The 26212-nt window shown below is 41.2% G+C and overlaps 1 protein-coding gene across 3 annotated transcripts in view; it reads left to right on the forward strand.

Moving 5' to 3' along the window:
* OXR1 (oxidation resistance 1) overlaps positions 1-26212 on the forward strand; it is a 488405-nt gene that overhangs the window by 195364 nt on the left and 266829 nt on the right. For 2 of the 3 annotated variants that reach the window (XM_030553695.1, XM_030553698.1), the window contains exon 1: positions 21226-21445. In XM_030553695.1, the coding sequence (XP_030409555.1) occupies positions 21226-21445 (220 nt within the window). Of the gene's footprint in view, positions 1-21225; positions 21446-26212 lie in introns of those variants that run through there. The other variant, XM_030553697.1, reaches the window with a different exon arrangement.

The following is a 26212-nucleotide window of genomic DNA, read 5'->3' on the forward strand; positions in this document are numbered from 1 at the left end:
CCACTCCCAACAGCGCTGCAAGTGCTGCAGATGTGGCCACACTGCAACGCTGGTAGCTGTCAGTGTGGCCACCCTGCAGCGCTGGCCCTACACAGCTGTACGAATACAGCTGTAACTACCAGCGCTGCAAAACTGTAAGTGTAGCCATACCCTAAGATTCTTGTTATTATAAAACCATTGTAATCCCCAGACTCCTTCACTGTCACTTTTTGATGAATGTAAAGGATGTTTCACATGAATCTTTGCAAAATTGCCAGGTTGGCTACATAAATGCATGTACACAGTGTTTAGATATGTTGTTGTAGGATCAAACTTTTTTGTATGTGCACATCCATACCACCACTAAGTAGTAAACAACTTGAAAAATCAGGCTCTGGGTTGGAATCAAAAAGATATGCATATACCCAAAATGAAATTGTTCTAAACAAAAGAATACAGATAAAGGATTTTGATGCACGGATCAGTACAGCACATTCCATTAGTACAGACAATAATCAGTACTCTGTTAAAACAGTTACACAGAAAAATACTACATATCCCATGTAGCAACATGCTTTGGTATAAGTGGAGCATACTGTGTCTCTCAGAACATGTCACTCAAATCTTATCAGACAACAGTGTAACCTGATTTTTAAAACACATGTCTGGCAGAAAGTGAGCTCTGTGTTAAACAGAAGCAAAATGATGTTCTAGGTCCTGCTCCTAGTCACATGCAAGTCAACAGCAAAATTCCTATTGACTTCAATGGGAGCAGGATTGGGCTTTTACCAAAGAGTCCACAATAAGGGTTACAAAAATAGATCCTTCTAATCAGAGATTTACTAAAGAAGCCTGGATTTCCTTCATAATACAATCTTAAAATATTTCAGATTATTCTGATCCCTTCTTCATAAGGTTAATAAATAACTCAGCAAACAGTAGGCTGTTACCATTTCTTTTAGAAAGAGAAAGAAGTGGAAACTCCGCTCTGCTTACAGGTTTAAAGTGTGACAGTAATTAGCAAAATCTACAGCTCTTGGACTTTTAAAATATCAGTATGGCTCAATCTTCACCAATTATTCTGCTGAGGGACTGGTGACAGCAAACAAGGTAGACACACTTCTACCAGCCATTGTAGACTTTTAATCAAGCCATCATTATACTATTTCATATATTAGGTTGTATTAGAGATAATCCTACAGCATTAAATAAGTATATATGAATAAAATGGAAAATATAGTCACCTTAAGCTATTATGCAGAGATGGGGCGGCCCTATGTATTTTGCTGCCCCAAGCATGGCAGTCAGGAGGCTTTCCGCGGCGTGCCTGTGGGAGGTCTGCCAGTAACGTGGATTCGGCAGCATGCCTGCAGGAGGTCCGCCAGTCCCGTGCCTTCAGTGTACCCGCTGCCGAATTACCGCCGAAACTGCGGGACTGGTGGACCTCCCGCAGCCATGCCGCCGAAGGCAGCCTGAATGCTGCCCTCAAGGCAACCAACAGGCCGCCCCCCGTGGCTTGCCACCTCAGGCATGCGCTTGCTGCGCTGCTGCCTGGAGCTGCCCCTGTGCAGAGTATCTCTATGTTGAATATGAAAGAGCTGGCAGTTTCAACAGTCATGCAAATTTCACTAAAAATATTTTGAGTATAGCTCTGGAAAAGCTTTTGTGAGAAGGAAGCTGGTGAAAGTTACTTAAATAGAGCATTGCAGCTATTAGCAAAATAGCTAGATCCAAAATAGTAATTTACATTTACACATTTTTATTAAAACCTTCTCCAAATCCAATGTAACTGTCAGCAAATAGCAAAGTAGGGCCAAAATAATAATAATGGAGATTTGTTGCCAAACTGGGTATTCTTCAAAAATTGATGTACTCTGAGAATCCAAAATGATGTTCTGTGAATGGAAATAAGGTAACTACCAAACATGATGAAACTCAGGGCCTAGCTGCTCCTCGTGTCATCATTTACATCTGTGCAAAGTGGCTGTAAAATTCTGCTATAGTGATTTGATCCCATTTTACACTTTGCACGTGTGTATTGTGATATAGCATGGCCAGAGGACAGCCGGAGAGTGATAGATGGGAGATATGTAAGCCCCAGGATGATGAGAGCCTTATTCTCTGTAGAGTGAAGAGAGGCTTCTACAGTTTAATTAGAGCACCTGAAACCAATTAAACCATTTAGAGCACCTGAAACCAGCCACCTGATAAAAAAACCCTGCTTCAATCAGACGGTTGGAGGAGTTGAAGCAGAGTGGTTTGGTGTTGGAGCGGAGAGCAGTTTGGAGAAGTGCTGTGGCGGGCCAGAAGACCAAGACCCTAGGTAAAGGGAAACCCGACTTGTGCAGAGCAGAGGGACTCTACAGACACAGGTGTTGGGAGAAACTTGGCCCAAGCAGAGAGAGGGCAGGAAGCCCCACAAGCTGAAGGGCCAGAGAGGGAAGTAGCCCAGGGGAAGGAATCGCTAGCTCAAGTGGTTTACCGCTATCCCTAGGGTCCCTGGGCTGCGATCCAGAGTAGAAGGCGGGCCTGGATCTTTCGTGAAATGTAATGCCCAGAACGGGACACAAAATACTCCAGTTGAGGCCTAATCAGCGTGGAGTAAAGCTGACGAATTACTTTGTGTGTCTTGCTTACAGCGCTCCTGCTAATACATCCCAGAATGATGTTTGCTTTTTTTGCAACAGTGTTACACTGTTGACTTATGATCCACTGTGACCTCCATTTCCCTTTATGCAGTACTCCTTCCTATGCAGTCATTTCCCATATTGTATGTGTGCAACTGATTGTTCCTTTCTAAGTGGAGTACTTTGCATTTGTCCTTAATGAATTTCCACCTATTTACTTCAGACCATTTCTCTAGTTTGTCCAGATCATTTTGAATTTTAATCCTATCCTTCAAAGCACTTGCAACCCCTCCTAGCTTGGTATTATTTACAAACTCTGTAAGTGTACTCTCTATGCCATTATCTAAATCATTGATGAAGGTATTGAACAGAACTAGAGCTGATCCCTGCAGAACTTGATATGCCCTTCCAACTTGACTATGAACCACTGATAATTACTCTCTGGAATGGTTTACCAACCAGTTGTGCACCCACCTTATATTAGCTCGATCTATGGCTGTGTTTCCCTAGTTTGTTTGTGAGACGGTCTGTCATAAACAGATAGCTAAGGGTTAATGTCTCTTTCACCTGAAAAAAAAAAAAGTAACCTGAAGCACCTGACCAAGGGACCAATCAGGAAACAGGATTTTTTCAACTCTGGGTGGAGGCAACTTTGTGTCTGAGTTCTTGGGTCTTCTGTCTGCCTCTCTCTCAGCTATGAGGAGTGATTTCTATTTCCTGCGCTCTAATCTTCTGTTTCCAAGTTGTGAGTACAGAGATCATAAAAACAATAAGGGTTATTGTTTTTTTTCTTTTGTATTTACATGTCTATAGTTGCTGGAGTGCTTTGAATTGTATTCTTTTTGAATAAGGCTGTTTATTCAATATTCTTTTAAGCAATTGACCCTGTATTTGTCACCTTAATACAGAGAGACCAGTTTTATGTATTTTTCTTTCTTTTTTATATAAAGCTTTCTTTTAAAACCTGTTGGAGTTTTTCTTTAGTGAGGAACTTCAGGGAAATTGAGTCTGTACTCACCAGGGAATTGGTGGGAGGAAGAAGTCAGAGGGAAATCTGTGTGTGTTAGATTTACTAGCCTGACTTTGCATTCCCTCTGGTTGAAGAGGGAAGTGCTTTTGTTTCCAGGACTGGAATTAGAGAGGGTGGACTCCCTCTGCTTAGATTCACGGAGGTTGCTTCTGTGTATCTCTCCAGGAGCACCTGGAGGGGGGGGGGAAGGGAAAAGGTTTATTTCCCTTTGTTGTGAGACTCAAGGGATTTGGGTCTTGTGGTCCCCAGGGATGGTTTTTGGGGGGACCAGAGTGCCCCAAAACACTCTAATTTTTTGGGTGGTGGCAGCAGTACCAGGTCCAAGCTGGTAACTAAGCTTGGAGGTTTTTATGCTAACCCCCATATTTTGGACGCTAAGGTCCAAATCTGGGACTAGGTTATTGACACGGTCATGGAAGACGGTATCAAAAACCCTACTAAAATCAAGATATACCAAATCTGCCATGTCCCCCCTATCCACAAGGCTTATTGCCCTGTAAAAGAAAGCTATTAGATTGATTTGACATGATTTGTTCTTGACAAATCCCTATTGACTGTTACTTATCACCTTATTATCTTCTAGGTGTTGCAAATTGATTGCTTAACTATTTGCTCCATTATCTTCCTCCTTACTGAAGTTAACCCCAGTGGTCTGTAATTCCCTGGGTTGTCCTTATTTCCCTTTTTATAGATTGGCGCTGTATTTGCCTTTTTCCAGTCCTCTGGAATCTCTCCTGTTTTCCATGATTTTTCGAAGATAATCTCCAATGGCTGAGATATCGCCTCAGTCTGCTCCTTTGGTATTCTAGGATGTATTTCATTAGGCCCTGATGACTCGAAGACATCTAACTTGTCTAAGTAACTTTAAACTTGTTCTTTCCCTATTTTAGCCTTTGATCCTACTCATTTTTGTCCAAGACCAATACAGGTTCGAGCAAGTTTTTGATCGAGTGAGGAAAATCAAAACGTGACAGATTTAAAGTTCAAAACCACGTGGCCGTTTATTGATGGGGGTTAAGTTGCAACTTGGGCTGGGGAGGAGCGCTTTTACCAACTAACAATACTATTAGAATGAGAATATTTACACAACTTGAAACAATCTATTTACAACCAACAACAGGAAACCAAATGATCTGTGATTAACTGCTCACCAGAAATTAGAGCAGATACACCATAACAATACACGGATATTACCGCAACTGAGGTAGAGGCCGTACTTGAACAGCTCGATGGGACGAAGTCGGAGGGCCTGGACAATCTCCATCCGAGGATATTAAAGGAACTGGCGCGTGAAATTGCAAGCCTGTTAGCGAAAATTTTTAAGCAATCGGTAAACTCTGGGGTTGTGCCGTATGATTGGAGGATTGCTAATGTAGTTCCTATTTTTAAGAAAGGGAATAAAAGTGATCCGGGTAATTATAGGCCTGTTAGCTTGACGTCTGTAGTATGCAAGGTCTTGGAAAAAATTTTAAGGGAGAAAGTAGTTAAGGACATAGAGGTCAATGGTAATTGGGACGAATTGCAACACGGATTTACTAAAGGTAGATCGTGTCAAACCAATCTGATCTCCTTCTTTGAGATGACGGATTACTTAGATAAAGGAAATGCGGTAGATATAATTTACCTAGATTTCAGCAAGGCGTTCGACACGGTTCCGCACGGGGAACTGTTAGTCAAATTGGAAAAGATGGGAATGAATATGAAAGTTGTAAGTTGGATAAGGAACTGGTTAAAGGGGAGACTCCAGAGGGTCGTATTGAAAGGTGAATTGTCAGGCTGGAAGGAGGTCACTAGTGGAGTCCCTCAAGGATCGGTTTTGGGACCGATCTTATTTAACCTTTTTATTACTGACCTTGGCACAAAGAGCGGGAATGTGCTAATAAAGTTTGCGGATGACACGAAGCTGGGGGGTATTGCTAACACGGAGAAGGACAGGGATACTATTCAGGAAGATCTGAACCACCTTGTAAACTGGAGTAATAGAAATAGGATGAAATACAATAGTGAAAAGTGCAAGGTTATGCATTTAGGAATTAATAATAAGAATTTTGGATATACGTTGGGGGCGCATCAGTTGGAAGCGACGGAGGAGGAGAAGGACCTTGGGGTACTGGTTGATAGCAGGATGACTATGAGTCGCCAATGTGATACGGCTGTTAAAAAAGCAAATGCGATTTTGGGATGCATCAGGCGGGGTATTTCCTGCAAGGATAAGGAGGTGTTAGTACCGTTATGCAAGGCGTTGGTGAGACCCCATCTGGAATACTGTGTGCAGTTCTGGTGTCCCATGTTCAAGAAGGATGAATTCAAACTGGAACAGGTTCAGAGACGGGCTACAAGGATGATCCGAGGAATGGAAAAACTGCCTTATGAAAGGAGACTCAAAGAGCTTGGCTTGTTTAGCCTGGCCAAAAGAAGGCTGCGGGGGGATATGCTTGCTCTATATAAATATATCAGGGGGGTTAACGTTAGGGAGGGAGAGGAATTATTTAAGTTTAGTGCTAATGTAGGCACGAGGACAAATGGGTATAAACTGGATATTAGGAAGTTTAGACTTGAAATTAGACGAAGGTTTCTAACCATTAGGGGAGTGAAGTTCTGGAACAGCCTTCCGAGGGAAGTAGTGGGGGCAAAAGACTTTCCTGGCTTTAAGACAAAGCTTGATAAGTATATGGAGGGGATGTTATGACAGGATTGTTAATTTGGGCAATTGATCTTGGATTACCACCAGATAGGTCTGCTCAATGGTCTGCGGGGAGATGTTGGATGGCATGGGAACTGAGTTACTGCAGAGAATTCCTTCTTGGGTGCTGGCTGGTGACTCTTGCCCACATGCTCAGGGTTTAGCTGATTGCCATATTTGGGGTCGGGAAGGAATTTTCCTCCAGGGCGGATTGGCAGGGGCCCTGGAGGTTTTTCGCCTTCCCCTGCAGCGTGGGGCACGGGTCGCTTGCTGGTGGTTTCTCTGCAGCTTGAGGTCTTCAAACCAATTTTGAAGATTTCAATAACTCGATCCTGGGATAGGGGTTGTTATAAAATTGGATGGGTAGGGTTCTGTGGCCTGCCTTGTGCAGGAGGTCAGACTAGATGATCAGATTGGTCCCTTCTGACCTATGAGTCTATGAGTCTATAACTGAGTAAACTATATACATTAACCAAATATTGTAAAGTACAACAATTAAGCACAATAGCAATCTATACAACAATTTAACTTTCATATACTATATACATAACTTGGTACCAAGTAAGGGAGGGAAAAAAAAGGAAAAGGCTAAGCAAACAGAAAGTTACAGAAATTAGAATACAAATACCGCACTCCAGGCGCAGCTGACCGGCAGTACAGACACCGAGAGCATGACAAATTGATGGGAATTAATCTCACCCGTTCCGAGCCGGCTAAATCTGCAGGAGACCTTTCTAGCTGGAAGGAGGATCCAGGTCTTCCAGCTAACATGCAGATACTCCTGCAGATTTTTGCACGAGACATGGTTTTATTCGAAGGCTCTTACTTGTGTCAGCATCTGATTGGTCCCTAGCTCCTTCGCCTTCCAGGTTCTGAGCTGGAGCCCTCCATGTAAACAGGATCTGCACACGGCACACTACCCTTATGCACATGGCACGCTGGTATTTTTGCACAAGGCACTAGCCTGACCCCTAGGTGACCAGGCAAAAAGAGCGGGAGAATGCACACGGCACTATGATGTAGCGCACCACACTACGGTGTTGCACATGGTACCAATGTGACCTTTTGACCGACAATTGGCCATACAGATGCCATGTTTGAACACAGGCTTAGGGCTGCGACAGTTTTCACTGGCATTCTCTATGTTAGACGTCCAATCGCTACTAACCTTTTTGGTGAAAATTGAGACATAAAAGTCATTTAGCACTTCTGCCATTTCTACATTTATTGTTTCTCCCCGTCCCACTCATTGAGTAATGGGTCGATCTTCTCCTTGGTCTTCCTCTTGCTTCTAATGTATTTGTTAAATGTTTTCTTGTTGCCTGTATCTCCCTAGCTAGTTTAATCTCATTTTGTGCCTTGGCTTTTCTAATTTTGTCCCTACATACTTGTGTGATTTGTTTATAATCATCCTCTGTAACTTGACCTAGTTTCTACTAGATGTGGTTCTTTTACTAGTACTCTCCTCTGGGGGACACTTATATAGCATTTGCTTATATTCAGAATTGCCAGCCTTCCAGATTCAAAAATCTGATTCAGGACCCAGAAAATCAGGCCACAATATAGCAGACCTTAAGGTGGCCATCCTGCAGCAAAAAAACTTCAGGACCAGACTTCAAAGAGAAACTGCTGAGCTTCAGTTCATCTGCAAATTTGACACCATCAGCTCAGGATTGAACAAAGACTGTGAATGGCTTGCCAATTACAGAACCAGTTTCTCCTCTCTTGGTTTTCACACCTCAACTGCTAGAACAGGGCCTCATCCTCCCTGATTGAACTGACCTCGTTATCTCTAGCCTGCTTGCTAGCACACATATATATACCTGCCCCTGGATATTTCCATTACATGCATCTGAGGAAGTGGGTATTCGCCCACGAAAGCTCATGCTCCAAAACGTCTGTTAGTCTATAAGGTGCCACAGGATTCTTTGCTGCTCTAACTGTCTTGGTGATTAAGCACTAGAATAAATTATCTAGGGAGGTTGTGGAATCTCCATCACTGGAGATTTTTAAGAGCAGGTTAGACAAACACCTGTCAGGGATGGTCTAGATAATTGTTTGAACTGTTAAAGGTTAATAAGACTTCCTCTGTTTTATGAAATTTTCATACAAATGATGGTATTTAGCATTCTCTGGAGATTTTTAAGAGCAGGTTAGACAAACACCTGTCAGGGATGGTCTAGATAATTGTTTGAATTGTTAAAGGTTAATAAGACTTCCTCTGTTTTATGAAATTTTCATACAAATGATGGTATTTAGCATTCTCTCTTGCCTGCAACAAATAAGTAATTTTCAAGAATCTAAGGGACATAGGCAAGAAACATATTTAGCTCTCTTATTTCTAAGGTGCTTATCGTAGCTCTGCCTTCTTGGAATTCCACAAAATAAGTCTAATATCCACCCTCGGTTTCACATATTTAAGTTTATTATGGATTGCCCATTTGCCCGCCCCGGGTTGGGGTAGAGAGAGTAGCACTGCACTCTTGATAAACTTGTTGGCTACAAGAAAGCATAGTGAATGGAATTCCAGACAATAAATGCACTGGGAGTTAATGGAGAAAGGATTGAGGGAAACCTTCAAAGTGACCTATCACTCAAAGTTGCTGTTTTGGAACATGGGGAGCCAGTTGGTCAAGTGGAGTTGATAACTGAAGCAATCCATAGAAGTGGTATGTTGTTGCATGCTCAGAATAATGAGTGTGATGGGTTCCCCGCAGGGTGACATCTGGAACTGGTTAAATCTGGTCAGTATATGGGTTTAAAGACTGGTCTGCCTTTCCCTCAATGTGAAGAGAACAATTCACAGTTGTGGTAGCCAAGCAGAGATTTTCTCCCAGCACTCCAGTCAAAGCTCACTGGTTTAGATTAAATGAAAAACAAGTTTATTAACTACAAAAGATAGATTTTAAGTGATTACAAGTGATAAACAGATCAAAGCAGATTGCGTAGCAAATAAACAAAAACGCAAACAAAACTTAATATACTAGATAGATTGGATATGAATTAGCAGGTTCTCACCCTGAGAAATGATACAAGCAGGCTGAAGATTCTTAAGGGGCAAGCTGCACTTGCTTTACAGCTTGGAATCCTCAGGTGTTTCATAAACAGGCTAGAAATCCCTTTAGCCTGGGTCCAGCACTTCCCCTAGTTCAGTCTTTGTTCCTCAGATGTTTCCAGGAGTCTTCTTGTGTGGGGAGTGAAGAATGAAGACCCACAGATGATGTCACTTCCTGCTGAATATAGCTTTTGCATATGGCAGGAACCCTTTGTTCCAGTCTGTGGAAAAGCACCGGCATCCCACGATGGAGTCCAGAATCATATGGCCTGGTCACATGTCCTTGTAGAGTAATAGCGGCCATCACTCACAGGCTGCCTGTAGCGTTCTCAGAAAGGCTCATCAAGTGGGAAATAATTGTCTCCTAAGGCGTATTGTTCTCCTGAATGGCTCATTGCCCTGAATAGGCCCTTCCCAACCACCTATCTAGACCAGAGGTGGGCAAGCTATGGCCTGCGGGCCACATCCGGCTGTCCCTCCTCCCCTACAGCCACCCTACTGCATGGGGAGTGCGGCTGGCTCCGGCCAGGCAGTGTGGCTGCCCGACATGCTGCTCTGAATGGCATGGTAAGGGGGCAGGGGGCGGTTGGATGGGCAGAGGTTCTGCAGGGGGGATTGGATAGGCATGAGGTCCGGAGTGCCTGTCGGGGGTGGGGTGTGGATGGGGTCAGGGAACAGGGGGGGTTGGATAGGCGTGGGAGTCCTGGAGGTCCTGTCATGGAGCAGTGGTGTGGATAGGGGTCGGGGCAGTCTGGGGACAGGGAGCAGGGGGTGTTTGGATATGGAGTGGGGTCCCGGGAGGCCTGTCAGCGGGCAGTGGTGTGCATAGGGGTTGGGGGGGGCAGTCAGGGGACAGGGAGTGTTGGATGGGTCGGGGATTCTGAGGGGGGGCAGTCAGTGGCCGGGAAGTGGGAGGGGGTGGTTAGGGGGCAGGGACCAGGCTGTTTGGGGAGGCACAGCCTTCCCTACCCAGCCCTTCATACAGTTTCGCAACCCCAATGTTGTCCTCGGGCCAAAAAGTTTAACCACCCCGATCTAGACTGAAAGCATCTTCTCTGGTGGGCATTACCCAGGTTAACTACATCTGAAATACAGATACATAGTCAATATTCATAACTTCAGATCCAAAAATGATGCATGCATATGTAATCCACACACCTCCTGGGGGTGGTGTTTTGTCCCACCTGGTGGCTCCAAGGCCACTTAGAGAGAGAGAGAGATAAAATGAGTCTGTTCTACAGCCTTAGCAAACAGTTAGTTGGCTTTTAGCTCATGTGACAGATGCTCATGCACTAAGCCAGGGGTAGGCAACCTATGGCACGTGTGCCAAAGGCAGCACGCTAGCTGATTTTCAGTGGCACTCACACTGTCCGGGTCCTGGCAACTGGTATGGGGAGCTCTGCATTTTAATTTAATTTTAAATGAAGCTTCTTAAACATTTTAAAAACTTGATTTACTTTACATACAACAATAGTTTAGTTATATTTTATAGACTTATAGAAAGAGACCTTCTAAAAACATTAAAATGTATGACTGGCACGCTAAACCTTACATTTGAGTGAATAAATGAAGACTCGGCACACCACTTCTGAAAGGTTGCCGACCCCTGCTCTAAGCTCTGGAGGTCTCTGGTTCGATCCTGCCCACGGACGACCAGGGTCTCTCACTGTTACACATACAAATAGGATAATCATATTCAGCAAATCATAAGTTTTCCATTGACATCTCACATGGCCCATCTTGCATAAAATGCATTATAGTTATGCTATAACCATATCATCACTATGAAGAATATTGGCTACAGTGTCACAATGAGCTATATATATATGCAGGGATTCCCTCTGAGACCTTTTTCTCTTGGCCTATCCAGGAGCATTTTATTGAGTTTTGAGAGAACACTTTATTGAGTTCTCTGGTATCCAAAAGCCCTATTTGATTCCACATTTATCACTGAGGTTTCTTTATTGGCGTTCCATAAAGCTGCTCCTGAGGTGGTCAGGCTCAGGAGTAGGGTGGTTGGCCAGGGTGCACCACAACTACAAATTACATAATTATAAATCAGATTATTTACATATTCTAAGATAGACTAACACATTCACATTACATTGTACACAGTACAAAGCTGCCCAGAGGATTCAGGGGGCCTGGGGCAAAGCAATTTCAGGGGGCCCTTCTATAAAAAAAAGTTGCAATATTATAGAATACTGTATTCTCATGGGGGTCCCTGTGGGGCCTGGGGCAAATTGCCCCACTCGCCCCTCCTGGGCGGCCCTGACACTTTACAATTGACTTGTCAATTTTGTGAACCAATCCCTGTATATATCATGACCTACCAAAGTGTGCTAGTAAGCAAAGCTGCAACTGCAGGTGTATCAAACATTTCTCTAATTATTATTTCTTTATCTACTAGCTACATATTATTTGCAAGGCCATTTGTGAATTCGTGCTGTGTCCATTGTTGACTTCTGTTTCCTGACTTCTGTTTTCTTTCATTCTTCATGCAAGGCCTACAATACAAAATGCAGTGGTTCATTAAAAACAGTCTGTATCCTAAGTGGTGTTTTTTCCTACAAAATCGTGCACCAGTCAGTGTAGCTATGCACAAGTATATATCACCATACAACTCAGGAACCACACATTCCTCCATGTTTAGCTGAATGAGCAAAACCTAGGAAATCTGTAGTCTGGCAGGATACTATGGGACAGACTTGGTATAACTGCCCCTGTACCAGTAAGTTAGTACAGCAGAGGATTTACTGCATAGACAGTCTCTGATGGCTGGAATTAATGAAGCATGTGACATCCGCTCTAAGTAAAATACTGTGTGGTATAAACAGAAACAAATGGCTTGCTTTAATGAGACGTTAGCAGTGACGCAACTGATTTACACCAGAAGATGTGTGAAATATATCTTTGTTTAATGCCTGTGCACCGCATCAAACAGTGTTTCTGAAAGATGTACCTCCTTTCTGGAACGAGAGGCTTTAGCCTTCCTTGTACATCCACAGTGAGTGCAGTGCAGTATCCCCTCTCATGTACCCCACTAATGCGCTACAACCCTTGAAGGACCATATCAGTCAATACGGCAGTAATTCAGTCATCATTCTCATTCAGTTCTTGGCCTATTGGATGAGCCGGACAGCTACTGCCAAATTGTGGTTTTCTCATATGAAAACAGAGTGACACGTATGAGGATGTTTATCTTCAAGGTTATTTGCCTGGGGTGATAGAATTCAAATGTGATCAAAAGTGTTTTCTTTTAATTAAAATTAAATACTGCGTTCAAAACAGCCTTATCTGTGCAATTGACTCTGGAGCCTACCCTATGATTAAGCCTGTATGTTTATCATGGTCATGACTTTTCTGACATAGATAGGGAGGTGCTTAGAACCTTGCAAGATTAAACTCTAATACTTATTGGTCAGCTTTGGGGATGCTTTTTGGTGGAAACATAGCAATTTTTTGGCTGCAATGACAGAACGGTATTGTGAAGAAGTCAATTGGCATTTTTCCTTCTCAAAAGGGACGGCAAATGTCATCATATCACTATAAAATATAGGCAAGCCAAGCTGTGCTAGTAATTTACTTCTAAGCATATCACATTCATAACAACGATCAACATGCACTGCACTGTGCAGCAAGCCATTCCATTAACTAGTTTAACATTGTAAATTCCAGATCTCTTAATTGAACTGTCTCACAGATAAGTTTGTATCCTGTTGAAACCACAGTGGAAATATGATTCAAACTGGCAGAATGTAATTGCTCAAAATTGGAATGTGGCCAAGTCACAAATTTGTAATATAAGTTTTCTTCCAAAAACATGCCATAGACCCTTTAATAATTAATGGTGGAAAAGACTGGGAGATCTCTTTAGTCTCTTGTGAAATATGGCATGTCCAGTAGCATAGCAGCACCTAAAACTATGCTGGGGCATTGAGTCAGTACTGACTGAGTCCTGGTTCAGCAAGGTACTGAATTCTGTGCTTAACTTTAAGCATTTGATTAGTCTCATTAACCTATTTAAAGGTAGGCATGTGGTTAAGTACCTTCCTGTATCAGGGCTGCCATGACCAGAGTGCTGCTATTCAATTGCCACCAGTTTCCATCAGCACTCTGGGTTTTCTTGGTGGCCTCTCATCCAAGGACTGATCACAGTAAATGTCCCTGCCAGGTTGGTGTGGGGGGGCAGAGGGAGGGGGAGCACATAGTGTTCTTCATGGATATGTCTCACAAGCATTGAATTAGTCAGGATCAAGTTGTTCTGGAGGCTTTCTTCATGATTTGCATATTGCCATCAGAGGAGTAAATGTCCTCGCTAACTGGGGGATGGACAAAGACCCTCCTAGTAGCACCACCTGACCACAGCAGTACCCATGAATTGCTCTCCGCGTCTCCACAGGGCTTCCTGAACAACACCATGCAGGAAATGAGCAGAGGAGTGGCAAAGTTGGCATCAGTCTTCCTGTCCTGTCCCAGTGAGGTGGCATTCGGGTTGAAGAGGCCCATTTTAACAATTGGTGCAGCTGGGTCAGGACAGGAAGTGGAGGGCAGTCAGTCATGCTTCCTGGGCCCCGTGGAGAAACTCACACCCAGCTACTCATCTGGGCCCTGTGTACTTGGATTAGACCCCCTCATTCATTATTAACGCCCTACCTGAATCACAGGACGATCTTCCAGTAATTGCGGCTGAGTTGCAGACAATATATGGAAAATCACAGAAAAGTAATTCTGGACCTTTATGAATAGCAGTAATTTGGAAAAGCCAGGGTAGACCTATTTGTTCAAGAAAATTTTTTGCTGAAACAATATAAACCCTCAAATATTATGATCTGCCTGCTAATATTTTTGATAACCAGACATTTTGCTACAACTATATTACATTCATTTTTTTTAAAGTGCCTGGTAAAATATAAAATTCAGAAAACTAGAAGTCATAACACATCTGCTGAAGAAATCAAGTGCAGTCACTTTAGCCTTTTTCATTTTACAGGCATTGAATGTTAGTGCAGTATACCTTGCTACAGTGGTCTCCTTCGTGCCCTGTCTTTGCTTTGTGAAGACTTGTCCATACTGAGATACAGCACACTCGGCAGCCACAGAATTAGGCAAGATTGATAGTGATTGCTTTGCTGTATCTGCTAACTCTGGAAATTGCTGTAGAACTGCAGGTGAATCCCCAAACTCTCCAAGATTATTTACTAGCCATTCACTTGCAAAAGAAATGTGTATGGGGCAAGCTATGTGTGCATGTTGCAAACCTCAGAATGTATGCAAAATTGTGGACTGTGCAGAACAAGCTAATTAAAATCAAAATTGCAATGGAAGGCTAATATTGCAGGATTCTCAATTTCTGTAATATCGTGAATGAAGTAGGGCCTTATTATATATTTATTAGGGTTACACTACCAATATGAATGTGGTGTGCATTACAGATGGTCCTGTCCTGTGGAGACCAGCTAATAACAATCATGATTATTATTATTTATTATTATTATAATTACTAAACCCATCTCCCTGCTTAAACCATATCCTTGCATTGACATTAGTAGCACCTTCAGCCATTGAAACCAGTGAATACAGTAAACATTCCTGGAAGTAGATACTATAGAGTTAAAAGGGATGCTGCTAAGCATCACATCACAGGGCACTGACACTTTTAATTGGCAAAGCAAAGCTTCCTCAGGTTCAGCATTATTAAAATCTGTGACCAGGGTCCCAGTGGGGCCAGCTGAAGTAATTCAATTAGGGTGAACTTCAAAGAATGAGGCAGACAAACCCCAAAGCCGGTGAATAATTCAATACTTAAATTTACCAAGCCAGCATAAAACAGCTTCTTTATTACCTCACTGGTTGCCCAAAATCTAATAATACAGTTCCCTTAAAGACCCAGCCTCAGGCCTCCATCCAGGTACCCAAGGAAATTTGATGAAGATTTCTGAAAATCTTATTTCATCATATAAAAAGAAAGGTTGTACCAATCCCAAAGGATTGGACACATTACCTCCCAGGTTAATGCATATTCCATGCATACAGCCAATTCTTATTAACTTAAACTGAAATTTATTAAAAAAGAAAAGAGAGAGAGTATGGTTAAAAGATCAATATACATACAGACATGAGTTACTTCTTGGGGTTCAGATACATAGCTTTGTAGTTGCAAAGAGTTCTTTCAGAAATAGTTCATAGGTTATAGTCCAATGTCTGATATATCATATCAGGGAAGACCAGTCAGCACTGGGATCCCAGTCTGGTGCCTTAAGCTTCCCCAATGAAGCATTAAGCAGATCTGAGATGAACAGGATCAGGACCCAAGGATCTTTTATACAATTTCATGTCTTCTTTGACAACTTGGAGTCCCTTGGGGAACAAAAGATAATTTCGATGATAAGGCAATTTGCTTGTTCGTGCCACCATTCACAGATGATTTTCTGTACATTTCAAAGAGAGATGAATACAGAGATATCCCATGTTTACAATTCATTTAAATTCTAGAATGTTCTTTTGATCTCTGAATTAGCAGAATATAGCATGGAAAGGGACTGTTGATTACATTGTCGATTACTACCCATAAATATGTAAATACACAAAAACACAAACATTATCTCCCCACATGTCTTTAAGAGTTGAGTGTGAGTCATTTATTTTACAAGATGTTTAACCCTTTCTGGCCATGGGTCACAACATCCTTCTGTCTCAAAGTAATTTTATAATGCAGTATCACAAATCCCTTTTTTTTCCAGAATCAAGTCAGGTATATATATTTTACAAACATTTCATTCAAAACTTGGCTTTTGAAAAATTTCTTTCACTACTGACAATTCCAGTGCAGTGCGCTTCATTACAAAATTAACATTTCTCAGCCAGCAGTGACTGCAGTATCACAGCAGCTCCTATTTTAAGTTTATAGGTATATGGTGGGTTCCTGAAATGTTGGATGCTGACTGTATAATACTATCCTCAATATGTTTCTGTTTCTTGTAAATTTCTCTCCTGCACAATTGGGTGGGCTGGATTACTTTTTTGCATTGCTGTTGTAACAATCTGTAGAGCATCTGAATGCAGCAGCTGAAATTTTCAAAGCCATCTGAGTGATGTACACTCAACTCCTACTGAAAATTAATAGGAATCAGTTTTTGTAATCCCCTACGTGGCTGTTGACTATCGGGACTGTCTACATAGGAAAGTTTTACCCATTGTATTGTAGGCCACAAGCCTAATGGGAAGAAATTGTCTCAAGTAAATTGTACTTTATGTTGCTTATTTTGCTAGCTTTGAATTAATAAGAAGAAATTGTTCTGAGTTTATTCTTTGCTGATTGTGTTAGTGATTGTTCTTAGATGGATAGAAGTTTTATGGCTGTAATTATTGCCTTATTAACTGTTTGGTATGTGAGTGAAGAATGTATGATGATTAACTGAGAAAAGACAGCTGGGCCGGATGGTCAAGAAGGGAGTGGAGGAGTTGAGAGGCACCAACTTTATTATCAGAATCACCCGGATGGCAGATTGACGACCCTAAAGCAAAGGCATGCACCCCAAGGACAAGATAAAGAGTGGAGCTAGAGGGATGAGACAAGAAACAGCTGCGAATACTCCCAGTAACAACCCAAATAATGCTGACTGGGAGCAGTGTTGACTACCTCGTGATTAACAGCTCCAGTGTGACACAACAAGTCCAGAGACTGGTATGGGAGCTTATTACTATAAAAGAAGGGTGTATTTCCATGGGACTTTGGGTTCGTTCTGCATCTGCGGTGCTTCAAACACCTTTGACAGAGGCCCAGCTCCCCTCTCTCTTCTGCAGTTTCAGCTAGCCACTGGAACAGACCGTGCAACACTAAGGACTGGTAACTATAAGATGCAGCTGCAGAACCTTTTGGTGTGCATGTATGTGTATGAATAGAAGCATGTGCTGATTTTAATGCTTAAATTATACTTTCAATAAACATGGCATATTGCCTTATTCCCTTTAAAAAGATTCTATATGCTTCTTATAAGCATAACAATATCAATATCGTTATACTGGTATAAATTCCTGTGTGGACACTGTGACAAAGTTCCTCCTCTACCTTAGTGAGTCCTGCGCTTATTGGCAGATTTGTTCACCTCAGTGATCTTCCCCTCTTCTGGAACCCACAGTCTGGGTCAGCTCCTCCTGTGTCTGATCAGGAGTTGGGAGGTTTGGGGGGAACCCGGGCCCGCCCTCTACTCCGGGTTCCAGCCCAGGGCCCTGTGGATCACAGCTGTCTATAGTGCCTCCTGTACCAGCTGCATGATAACTACAACTCCCTGGGCTACTTCTCCATGGCCTCCTCCAAACACCTTCTTTATCCTCACCACAGGACCTTCCTCCTGGTGTCTGATAACGCTTGTCCTCCTCAATCCTCCAGCAGTACACTCTCTCACTCTCAGCTCCTTGCCTTCTTCCTCCCAGCTCCTCACACACACTCCTGCTCCTCCCTGCCTGACTGGAGTGAGCTCCTTTTTAAACCCAGGTGCCCTGATTAGCCTGCCTTGATTGGCTGCAGGTGTTCTAATTAAAGTAGCTATCTCTACTGCCTTCTAGAAAGATTTTAATTGGCCCCAGGTGCCTTGATTAACCTGGAGCAACTTCCATTTGGTTACCAGGGTACTAGGGATTTGTTTAGCCTGGGGCTAACATACCTGTTTCTCAGTACTTTACTGTAGCCATCTGGCCTTGCCCCAATACAACACTCTTAGCCATGTATAAGAATGGCTTTTTTAGATTTAGCTTAAACCCTTTCCCAAGTGGCATAGCTAAAACTGAACAAAGGTACTTTTATACCGGAATAAGAGTGTACACATGTTGACTTATACTAGTGTAACTATTTCTATTAAATTCACACCTTGTCTTGTACCAATATAACTTTCCAGGTAGTCAAGCCCTCAGCCAGTGTGTTTATATTCTGCACTGTGTGCTCTAGTGGCTGAATAATTTTATTGCAACTTGTGTTTAGATAACGTAATCACAGAAGGGCATGGTGAGGGTGGTAGCCATATCACGAAGCTCAATGTGTACATGAGACACTGGAAAGACTGTCTGTTTCTGTTCATGATTCACTAGTATCTGTGTATGCTACAGAGTCAATACACTATTGTATCTTAAGTAAAGTTTTTAGTTAATTTGATGTATTAGGGGAAGAAATCTCTACTCGTTTTGTATGGGATCTGAAACTACTATAAACAAAATAATAATCATGATGTAATACCTGTATGTAAAGTAGGAAAAATATGAAACTACAGTCACTATGGACTGAGAAGAATGGTCTATGAATAAGGCATTTGACTGGGACTCAGAAGATCTGGAGTCAATTTATGGCTCTGCCACACATTAGAAGCAAGAGGATGACCAAGGAAAGGGTAGGCTTATTACTCAGTGAGGAGGGAAAGACAATGACAAAAAAACGCAGCTAAGCCAAAATTTTAAATGTTTCAGTTTTCACCCAAAAAGTTAGCAGTAATTGCACAGCTACCATAGTGGCCATCCATGAAAATGGGGTAGTATCTGAGGCGAAAATAGAAAAGTTGGCAGGGCCTGATGGAATACATCCTAGAATACTTAAGGAGTTGGCTGAAGAGATCTCTGAGTCATTAGCAATTTCTCTTTGAGAGCTCCTGATGGACAGAAGAGATTCCTGAGAACTGAAAAAGGGCAAATATAATGCCTATTAATAAAAAGGGGAATAAGGACAACCCAGGGAATTATAAACCAGTCAGATTAACTTCGGTACCCAGAAAGATGATGGAGCAAATAATCAAAAATCAATTTGTATGCACCGAGAAGAAAATAAGGTGATAAGTAACAGTCAATGTGGATTTGTCAAGACAAAATCATTTCAAACCAACACAATATCCTTCTTTGACAGGGTAACAAGCCTTGTGGATGAGGGGAAGTAGTAGATGTGATATGTCTTGACATTTGTAAGGCTTTTGATATTGTCTCACATGACCTACTTATAAATTAGTGAAATATAGCATAGACAAACCTACTATAAGGTGGATGCAGAGCTGGTTGGAAAAATGTATTCAGAAAGTAGTTATCAGTGGTTCACAATCAAGCTAGAGGGGCATACTGAGTGCAGTCCTGCAGAGATCTGTCTGAGTCTGGTTCTATTCAATGTCATCTTAAAGGATTTGGGTAATGGCATGGAGAGTACACTTATAAAGTTTGCAGATGATTGAAAACTGGGAGGAGTTGCACGTGTTCTGGAGGACATGACTAGAATTTAAAATTATCTGGACATGGAGAAATGGTTTGAAATGTATAGGATGAAATTCAGTAAAAACAAATGTAAAGTACTACGTTGAGGAACGAATAATCAGTTGCACAAATTCAATATGGGAAATGACTACTTAGGAAGGAGTACTTCAGAAAAGGATCTGGGGTTATTGTGGATCACAAACTAAATAAGAGTCAACAATGTAATAATGTTGTGAAAAAAGCTAATGTCATTCTGGGATCAATTAGCAGGAGTGTTGTATGCAAGACACAATAAAAATTCTTCCACTGTACTCAGCATGGAAAATGCATCTTTTTAGTATTGTGTCCAGGTCTGGGCACCACACTTCGAGAAAGATGTGCACAAATTGGAGAAAGTCCAGAGGAGAGCAACAAAAATTATAAAAGATCTAGAAAACATAACCTACAAGGAAAGATTGAAAAAACTAGATTTGTCTAGTCTGGAGAAGAGAAGACTGAGGGAGAACATAACAGTCTTCAAGTGTGTAAAAGGTTGTTATAACGAGGATGGTGATAATATGTTTTCCTTAACCACTGAGGATAGGACAAGAAGTAATGGGTTTAAACTGCAGCAAGGGAGATTTAGGTTAAAGATTAGTAGGGATCCTAGTTTTCTGTGATAGAAAAACCAAAATTTTCTGATAAAAAACATAAAAATCTGTGTGTTTTTCTGGGATTAAAATGAAATGCTGAACTTTAGTTTCCCAAGCCACAATACACAATGGAACCCCATATATCCAGTCTAATTGGGACTGGGCCAGATTGCATAATTTAAAATTTGAATAATCCAGAGAATGGGCAAATAGCCTCAGCCCCAGGCGGCTGGGCTCATGCTGCGATCCCTAGGTGGCAGTGCTCAGGCTTCAGTTAAAGCAGGAGCAGTGCTGCACTGAACTGACAGCCTGAGCCCCATTGCCCAGAGCTTGGGCAATCAGTCCCAGTTCGGTTAATATGGAGAGCTTGATAATGGAGGCTCACATAAACAGGGTTCTACTGTATACGATTTTATTTTTTCACAAAATGTAAAAACTAACAATTCTCTGTAAAGATGCAAATTCTGTGCTTTTCTGCGTTTTTCTGTGGGAAATGGATTTCTAGGATCCCTGGAGATTAGGAAAAACTTCTTAACTGTTAGGGTAGTTAAGCACTGGAACAAATTACCTAGGAAGGTTGTGGAAACTGTCATTGGAAGTTTTTAAGAACAGGTTAGACCAACACCTGTTGGGGTGATCTGCCTCCATGCAGGGAACTGGAGTAGATGGCCTATTGAGATCCCTCTCAGTCCTACATTTCTGAGATTTCCTGTGCCACAGTGAGCAAATTACTTAATTTCTCTGTGCCTCAGTTCCCCCATTTCTGACAATAATACTTCCTTCCTCCCATCTCTTGTCTGACTGGTGTGTTTAGATAATTCCTGCCCCACAACATTTACAGTCTCACTACTTATTTACCACAAAGACAGTCTGATCATGGTTGGGGTCACTTGGCACTACTGTAATATAAATATGTTGTTGATTTATTGCATCACTTTTCTTTGTAAAGTAAAAGCAGTTCAATATTGTAGCTATAAAACAATGATTAATAGCACATGTTTTCTTTTGCCTCTAGGTTAAAGAAAAAGTCCCAGTCTGTAGATGTTACTGCACCAGGCTACAATCCTCTGGCAGCAGAAGCACAAGAGGCCCCACAAGCCAGTAAATTGATACCTGTCACTAACACAGCTGCTTCTGAAGAGGAGCAGAACAACACCACAAATACACAAAGGCGCAATCCACGGAGGAGTGAGCTGAAGAGATACTACACCATTGGTGAGCTTAAAGCCATCATTCAGTTCAAAGGTTTTAACTAGCATGTGCAGGGCATCCCCCACATTGCTGGCCAATCAGGTGTTCTTTAGCTGGATGGAACAGAGTTGCGGACTTCCTAATTGCTCACCAGAGGCTATAGTTTTATCTGTTGCTAACATTAAAGCATGTTCTTTTGCAGAGAAATTCAGTGTTGTTAATGTGACTTTTCAAGTGACAGAAGCATTCCACTTGTTTTTATTAATTTTATTTTTATTTATTTTTATTTTTTTGGTTTCACTAGACCTGTCTCAAGTTTTAAAAATAATGTCAAACAGGAGACTTCATAATTATAGCTCACAGGCAGTATAAACTACCACGGGTAAACTTGACTTTTGACTTTTTAAAAAATGTATCTAGTGTTGTTTCCAAGCATCCTTTCCTTCAGCGTTTATTTCTGTTTTTACTTTTTCAAAATCTCACTCTTCAGCTCAGTACTCACACTCCATTCTTTCAGGTTAAGCTGTTGAACTTCAGCATCACCTCAGACAGCAACACTTATCTCCTTAGGACTTGTAGTGGTGTGAAGTGCTTTAAGTGAAATCCAAGTAAAGTGTTGTGTAAGTTAAGTACATGATGGTCAGTGAATAACGAAATCCTCTTCTCCCAACCTGGGGTCAGGATGTGAGGCTGGCATAGGAGCTCTCATCTCTTCACCATCAGCCTTTTTGAGGAGGTGGAAGTCATGGAAGGGAGCCTGTTCTTCCAGAATTATGTGGATCCCAGGTGGAATTCCCAATCAGCTGTCTGTCCAGTTCCAAAAATAGCATGAACTAGATATAGGCTGTTTTCCTGCTTGTCTCCCTCAGCTGCCCTGCTTCCGCTCCTTGGACAAATTCACCCCACACTTCTCCTCAAAAAAGAGAAATTCATTCAACCCCCAACAAAATTCTGAAATGGCACCCCTGTCAGGGCAGGAACAGAATTTGCCCCCCACCACACATGGCTCCTTTGATCTGACTGGAGTCCTCCCCCCAAATATAGAAGTCAAACTACGCCTATGAAATTAGGCCCCTGTGCTACAAAGACTTATGCATATGCTTAACTTTATTCACTGCGAGTAGTGCTGTTAAAGTCAGTGGTCATGATGTATAAAGCTCAGCATGTGCATAAATCTGTACAGGACTGGCACTTTACTGATTCCTTGGTTTATAATCTAGTATACACTTGATTAAAGTGAACGGATCTTTCTCATCTTGTAATGTGCGTGTTATGTTGATTAAAGTTAGTGGGAATTACTTGTTCACTCAGAGAAGAAGAACTAACATAGAAGTGAGGTTATGGACTCTTCGCTAGACACTTCTGAAAAGAGCAGGTATATTTAAAACAAAAAAAAAGGTCTGTAGTTTAATTTGGAACATGCTGCCTGTGTAATAATTATAAATTAAACTTTGTTTAAAAACAAAAAACAAAAAAAAACCCCAGCAACAGCAGTTATCTATATATTTTAATAAATAAAATGTAGTATGGACTAAATTTATAAAAGTGATTAGTGATTTTTGAATGTCTTTGTTTTTATTTGCCCAATTTAGGGATAACTTAAAGGGACCTTTCAGAAAGTGCTGAGCACCCGCCACCTGAAAATCAGACCCCTTTTTAAAGTGTTTCACGTTATCTCCCCCCTCCACCAAAAATGAGACAGAGTCATTTGTCACTTTTGAAAATATAGGCCAGTTCAGTATTGTTTTGGTCAGTATTTCCAAATCTTGCTTCAATCTGCTTCAATCCCCTGAAGATAAATGAAATGTGCAATTTGAATACCAGCTGAGAATCCTCGATTAACCTGCGTATGGAGGAATATGCCTCCGTAACTCGGCACTGAAAAAACACTTCCTGAGGTGTACACAGTAGCAGAAATTAGGTTCCAGTTTCTGGACAGAGTTATCAAAAGAAACAAGATTATTTAGTTTTCAGGGCTGGAAGTCTGTTTGGCACTTCGGGGCTCAATTGTTAATCAAACAAAGTTATATTTTAAAATGACAAGATGCTAATCATATAGCAATGTTTTGTAATACAGTCATCCATATTTTTCAGAAATATAGCAGTACAGACAGAGGCTTACATAGATAAAATCAAGAAAAACATTGAATTCTTTATTTCAGAGTTCTACTGTAGATTGATACATTTGAGAGAGAAGCATGGTCTTGGGCTCCTATTCAACTAGCTGTTCCGTGAGGGTGGATTTCTGTGTCCACACACTGCTCACCCATGTGAAGTAGGTTGCAAAGTTAGGACCTAAAATTGTAAGGCTAGACTCTCAGTTGGTGTGAATCAGTGTAGGTCCACTGAAGTCAAAAGAGCTAAGACAGTTTACATCAGCTGAGGATATTTCTCAACAGCTCTGTGGGGAAGGAGCTCTCTGCCTGTGTTTGCGGACAGCTACTGGCACACTGTGGGTACTATGAGAAACCAAATTATGGTAATGATGGTAGAGCCTGTTACATTTATAGTTAAGGTAGAACTGAGTTTTGTACTTATTTATGGCTCATTACCTCAATCAATAAGCCACTAACCTTCCTTTGTCCTAGTACTGAGGTGGTGTTAACTGTCCACTTTACCTTCTATAGTCTCTTGCAACATGTGTTAACTCCTTATACTAACCAATCTGTTCTGCATTGTGTTTAGCTGTGAAACTCAGAGTATCTTTCCCAAACCTGAATAAGAGCTCTCTGTAAATGTGAAAGCTTGTCTCTTTCACCAACAGAAGTTGATCCAATAAAAGACCTTGCCTCACCCACCTTGACTCTCTTTTGCTCTTGAAGCAATCACTTTTATGTGTGAAGGATACAATATATTCCCCAACCCCTAAAATTACAGTATTTACATGTTGAATACAGAATGAATTTTCTAAGAATTCACAAGTAAATCAGTTCATTTTGAGGTAAAATTAACTTTAAAATGTGTCCTTTAAGAAATTTAGCACAGTGTGTCAGATCATATTTTTGTCCCAAATGATCTTTATAGTGGATAAATGGAGACTCTTCAAACTTCCCATACCGTAAAATGTACCATGAGGGAAAAAATGAAAAATCAAATATGTCTTTAAAAATCCATTTAATCTGGGACTACAAACACTATTCTGTACTAATCAGAATTTACGGTTATTTCATAGTATCACTACAGGGCGAAGTTAAGATAGTTTGGGTATCTTAACTGCATATTTCCAATACATAGGTGTGTTTGGATTTTTTTTAATCTTAACTCTACTTTTATGATGTTTCTTTTGGGGTTCCTTAAACATCCCTGCAATATAGTTTACCCTAAATTACTGTTATGTATTCTTAACTTTAGCTCCATCTTAATGGAGGCTTTTTTTGTGGAGGGGGGATTATTAGTAATGATCAAGTGGTCTGAGCACAGGACTGTGTGAAGATCTAATCCCAGTGCCATAATCCTAAATGTCATGCATACCTATGGTGTTATATAAATGATGATCCTGACTCTGGCACACCTTTTGAACTCTTGGGCAAGGCACTGAACCTCTCTTTTTCAGTCTGAAGAAATGTAATTCTGTGAGAATTAATGTTTGGAAAGTGCTAGGAACGTAAAATGTTCTATAGGCCTGCATTTTGGGACCTCTAATCCACCTGTCCATGACATGTTGGATAAAACCTGTCTATACTTAGCTATTGCTGAATTACAGGACCTAATTTTTCTAGTGTAGACAAGGACCGCAAGAGTTAAGTAGTAGTATCTTTTGGTCTCTGTTTCATTTGGTTGGTCAATGATATTTATCTTTTTAAAAGTACATCAGTGCTTTCCAGTTCTACTGGTTTCCTAGAGAATTTTAAGCTTTCCTTGTCCCCTGTATGTGAAGTTTCTGTTGTTGGATAAAGTCAATTACAGCACTGTGCATCCTTGGCATCTATCAATACGTTTTTCTTTCTGACATGAAGATATTGATTGACATTTACACCTACAGTCATCAATGGATTTGTTTAACCAAACTCATGAGACTTATTTTAAAGTTAACTACTTGAAATTTGGTGCTGAGGAATAAAGACCTAAGGGTATTTTTGCAAGTTCTGTGCTCATGATATTGTTGCAATGGGAATCATTTCTGAGAGTCAATGACTTTTCTTTACCATTTAAAAAAAAATGAAAATTAACAATAAGGGAGCTGTAGCTTATGAAGATCATGTTTCCAAAAAAGGGTGGCATAAAGAAGACAATTTGGTTTACTTAAAACTGGGAAACCCATAACTGCATGTTCATTTACACTTATTAAGCCTGTAGGCAGCGTCATGCAGCTGCATGATAGCTCTTTCTACGTAGTAAGCTAGTAGGTCCCAGGAGGATATATCACTTATAATGTGACATTCTGCCATAAATCTTTACAGATATTCTAGAAAATAGAGAATTAAGTGATAACCATAAGTTTCCTTCAGAACATCTAAACACTTAACAGTCCCTAAATGTAAAATAAAACATATGCAGGCCTAGTTTTTGTAGCCCATTTTTTGTATTTTAGTGTTTGCTTTGATGTTTTTCAAGCTGTGTTTGAGAGCTGTTGAAAGGAGGGAAGAATAACTAATGCTCATGGTGATCTGAAAGAAAAACTGAACAGTCTGGAAACCAGAGAAAGTAGAGAGAAATAGCATCCTATGCTCTGCTAGTGACCACAAAGTTATGCAAACAGAAGCCTCTAATGTGTGCAAAGACAACAGCTTCGTAAGTGTTAAACTTCCCATAGATGAAATGATCTTCTGAATCTCTGAAATATTCTACAAG

This window comes from Gopherus evgoodei, chromosome 2, assembly GCF_007399415.2.
Source record: "Gopherus evgoodei ecotype Sinaloan lineage chromosome 2, rGopEvg1_v1.p, whole genome shotgun sequence".
NCBI lineage: Eukaryota > Metazoa > Chordata > Testudines > Testudinidae > Gopherus > Gopherus evgoodei.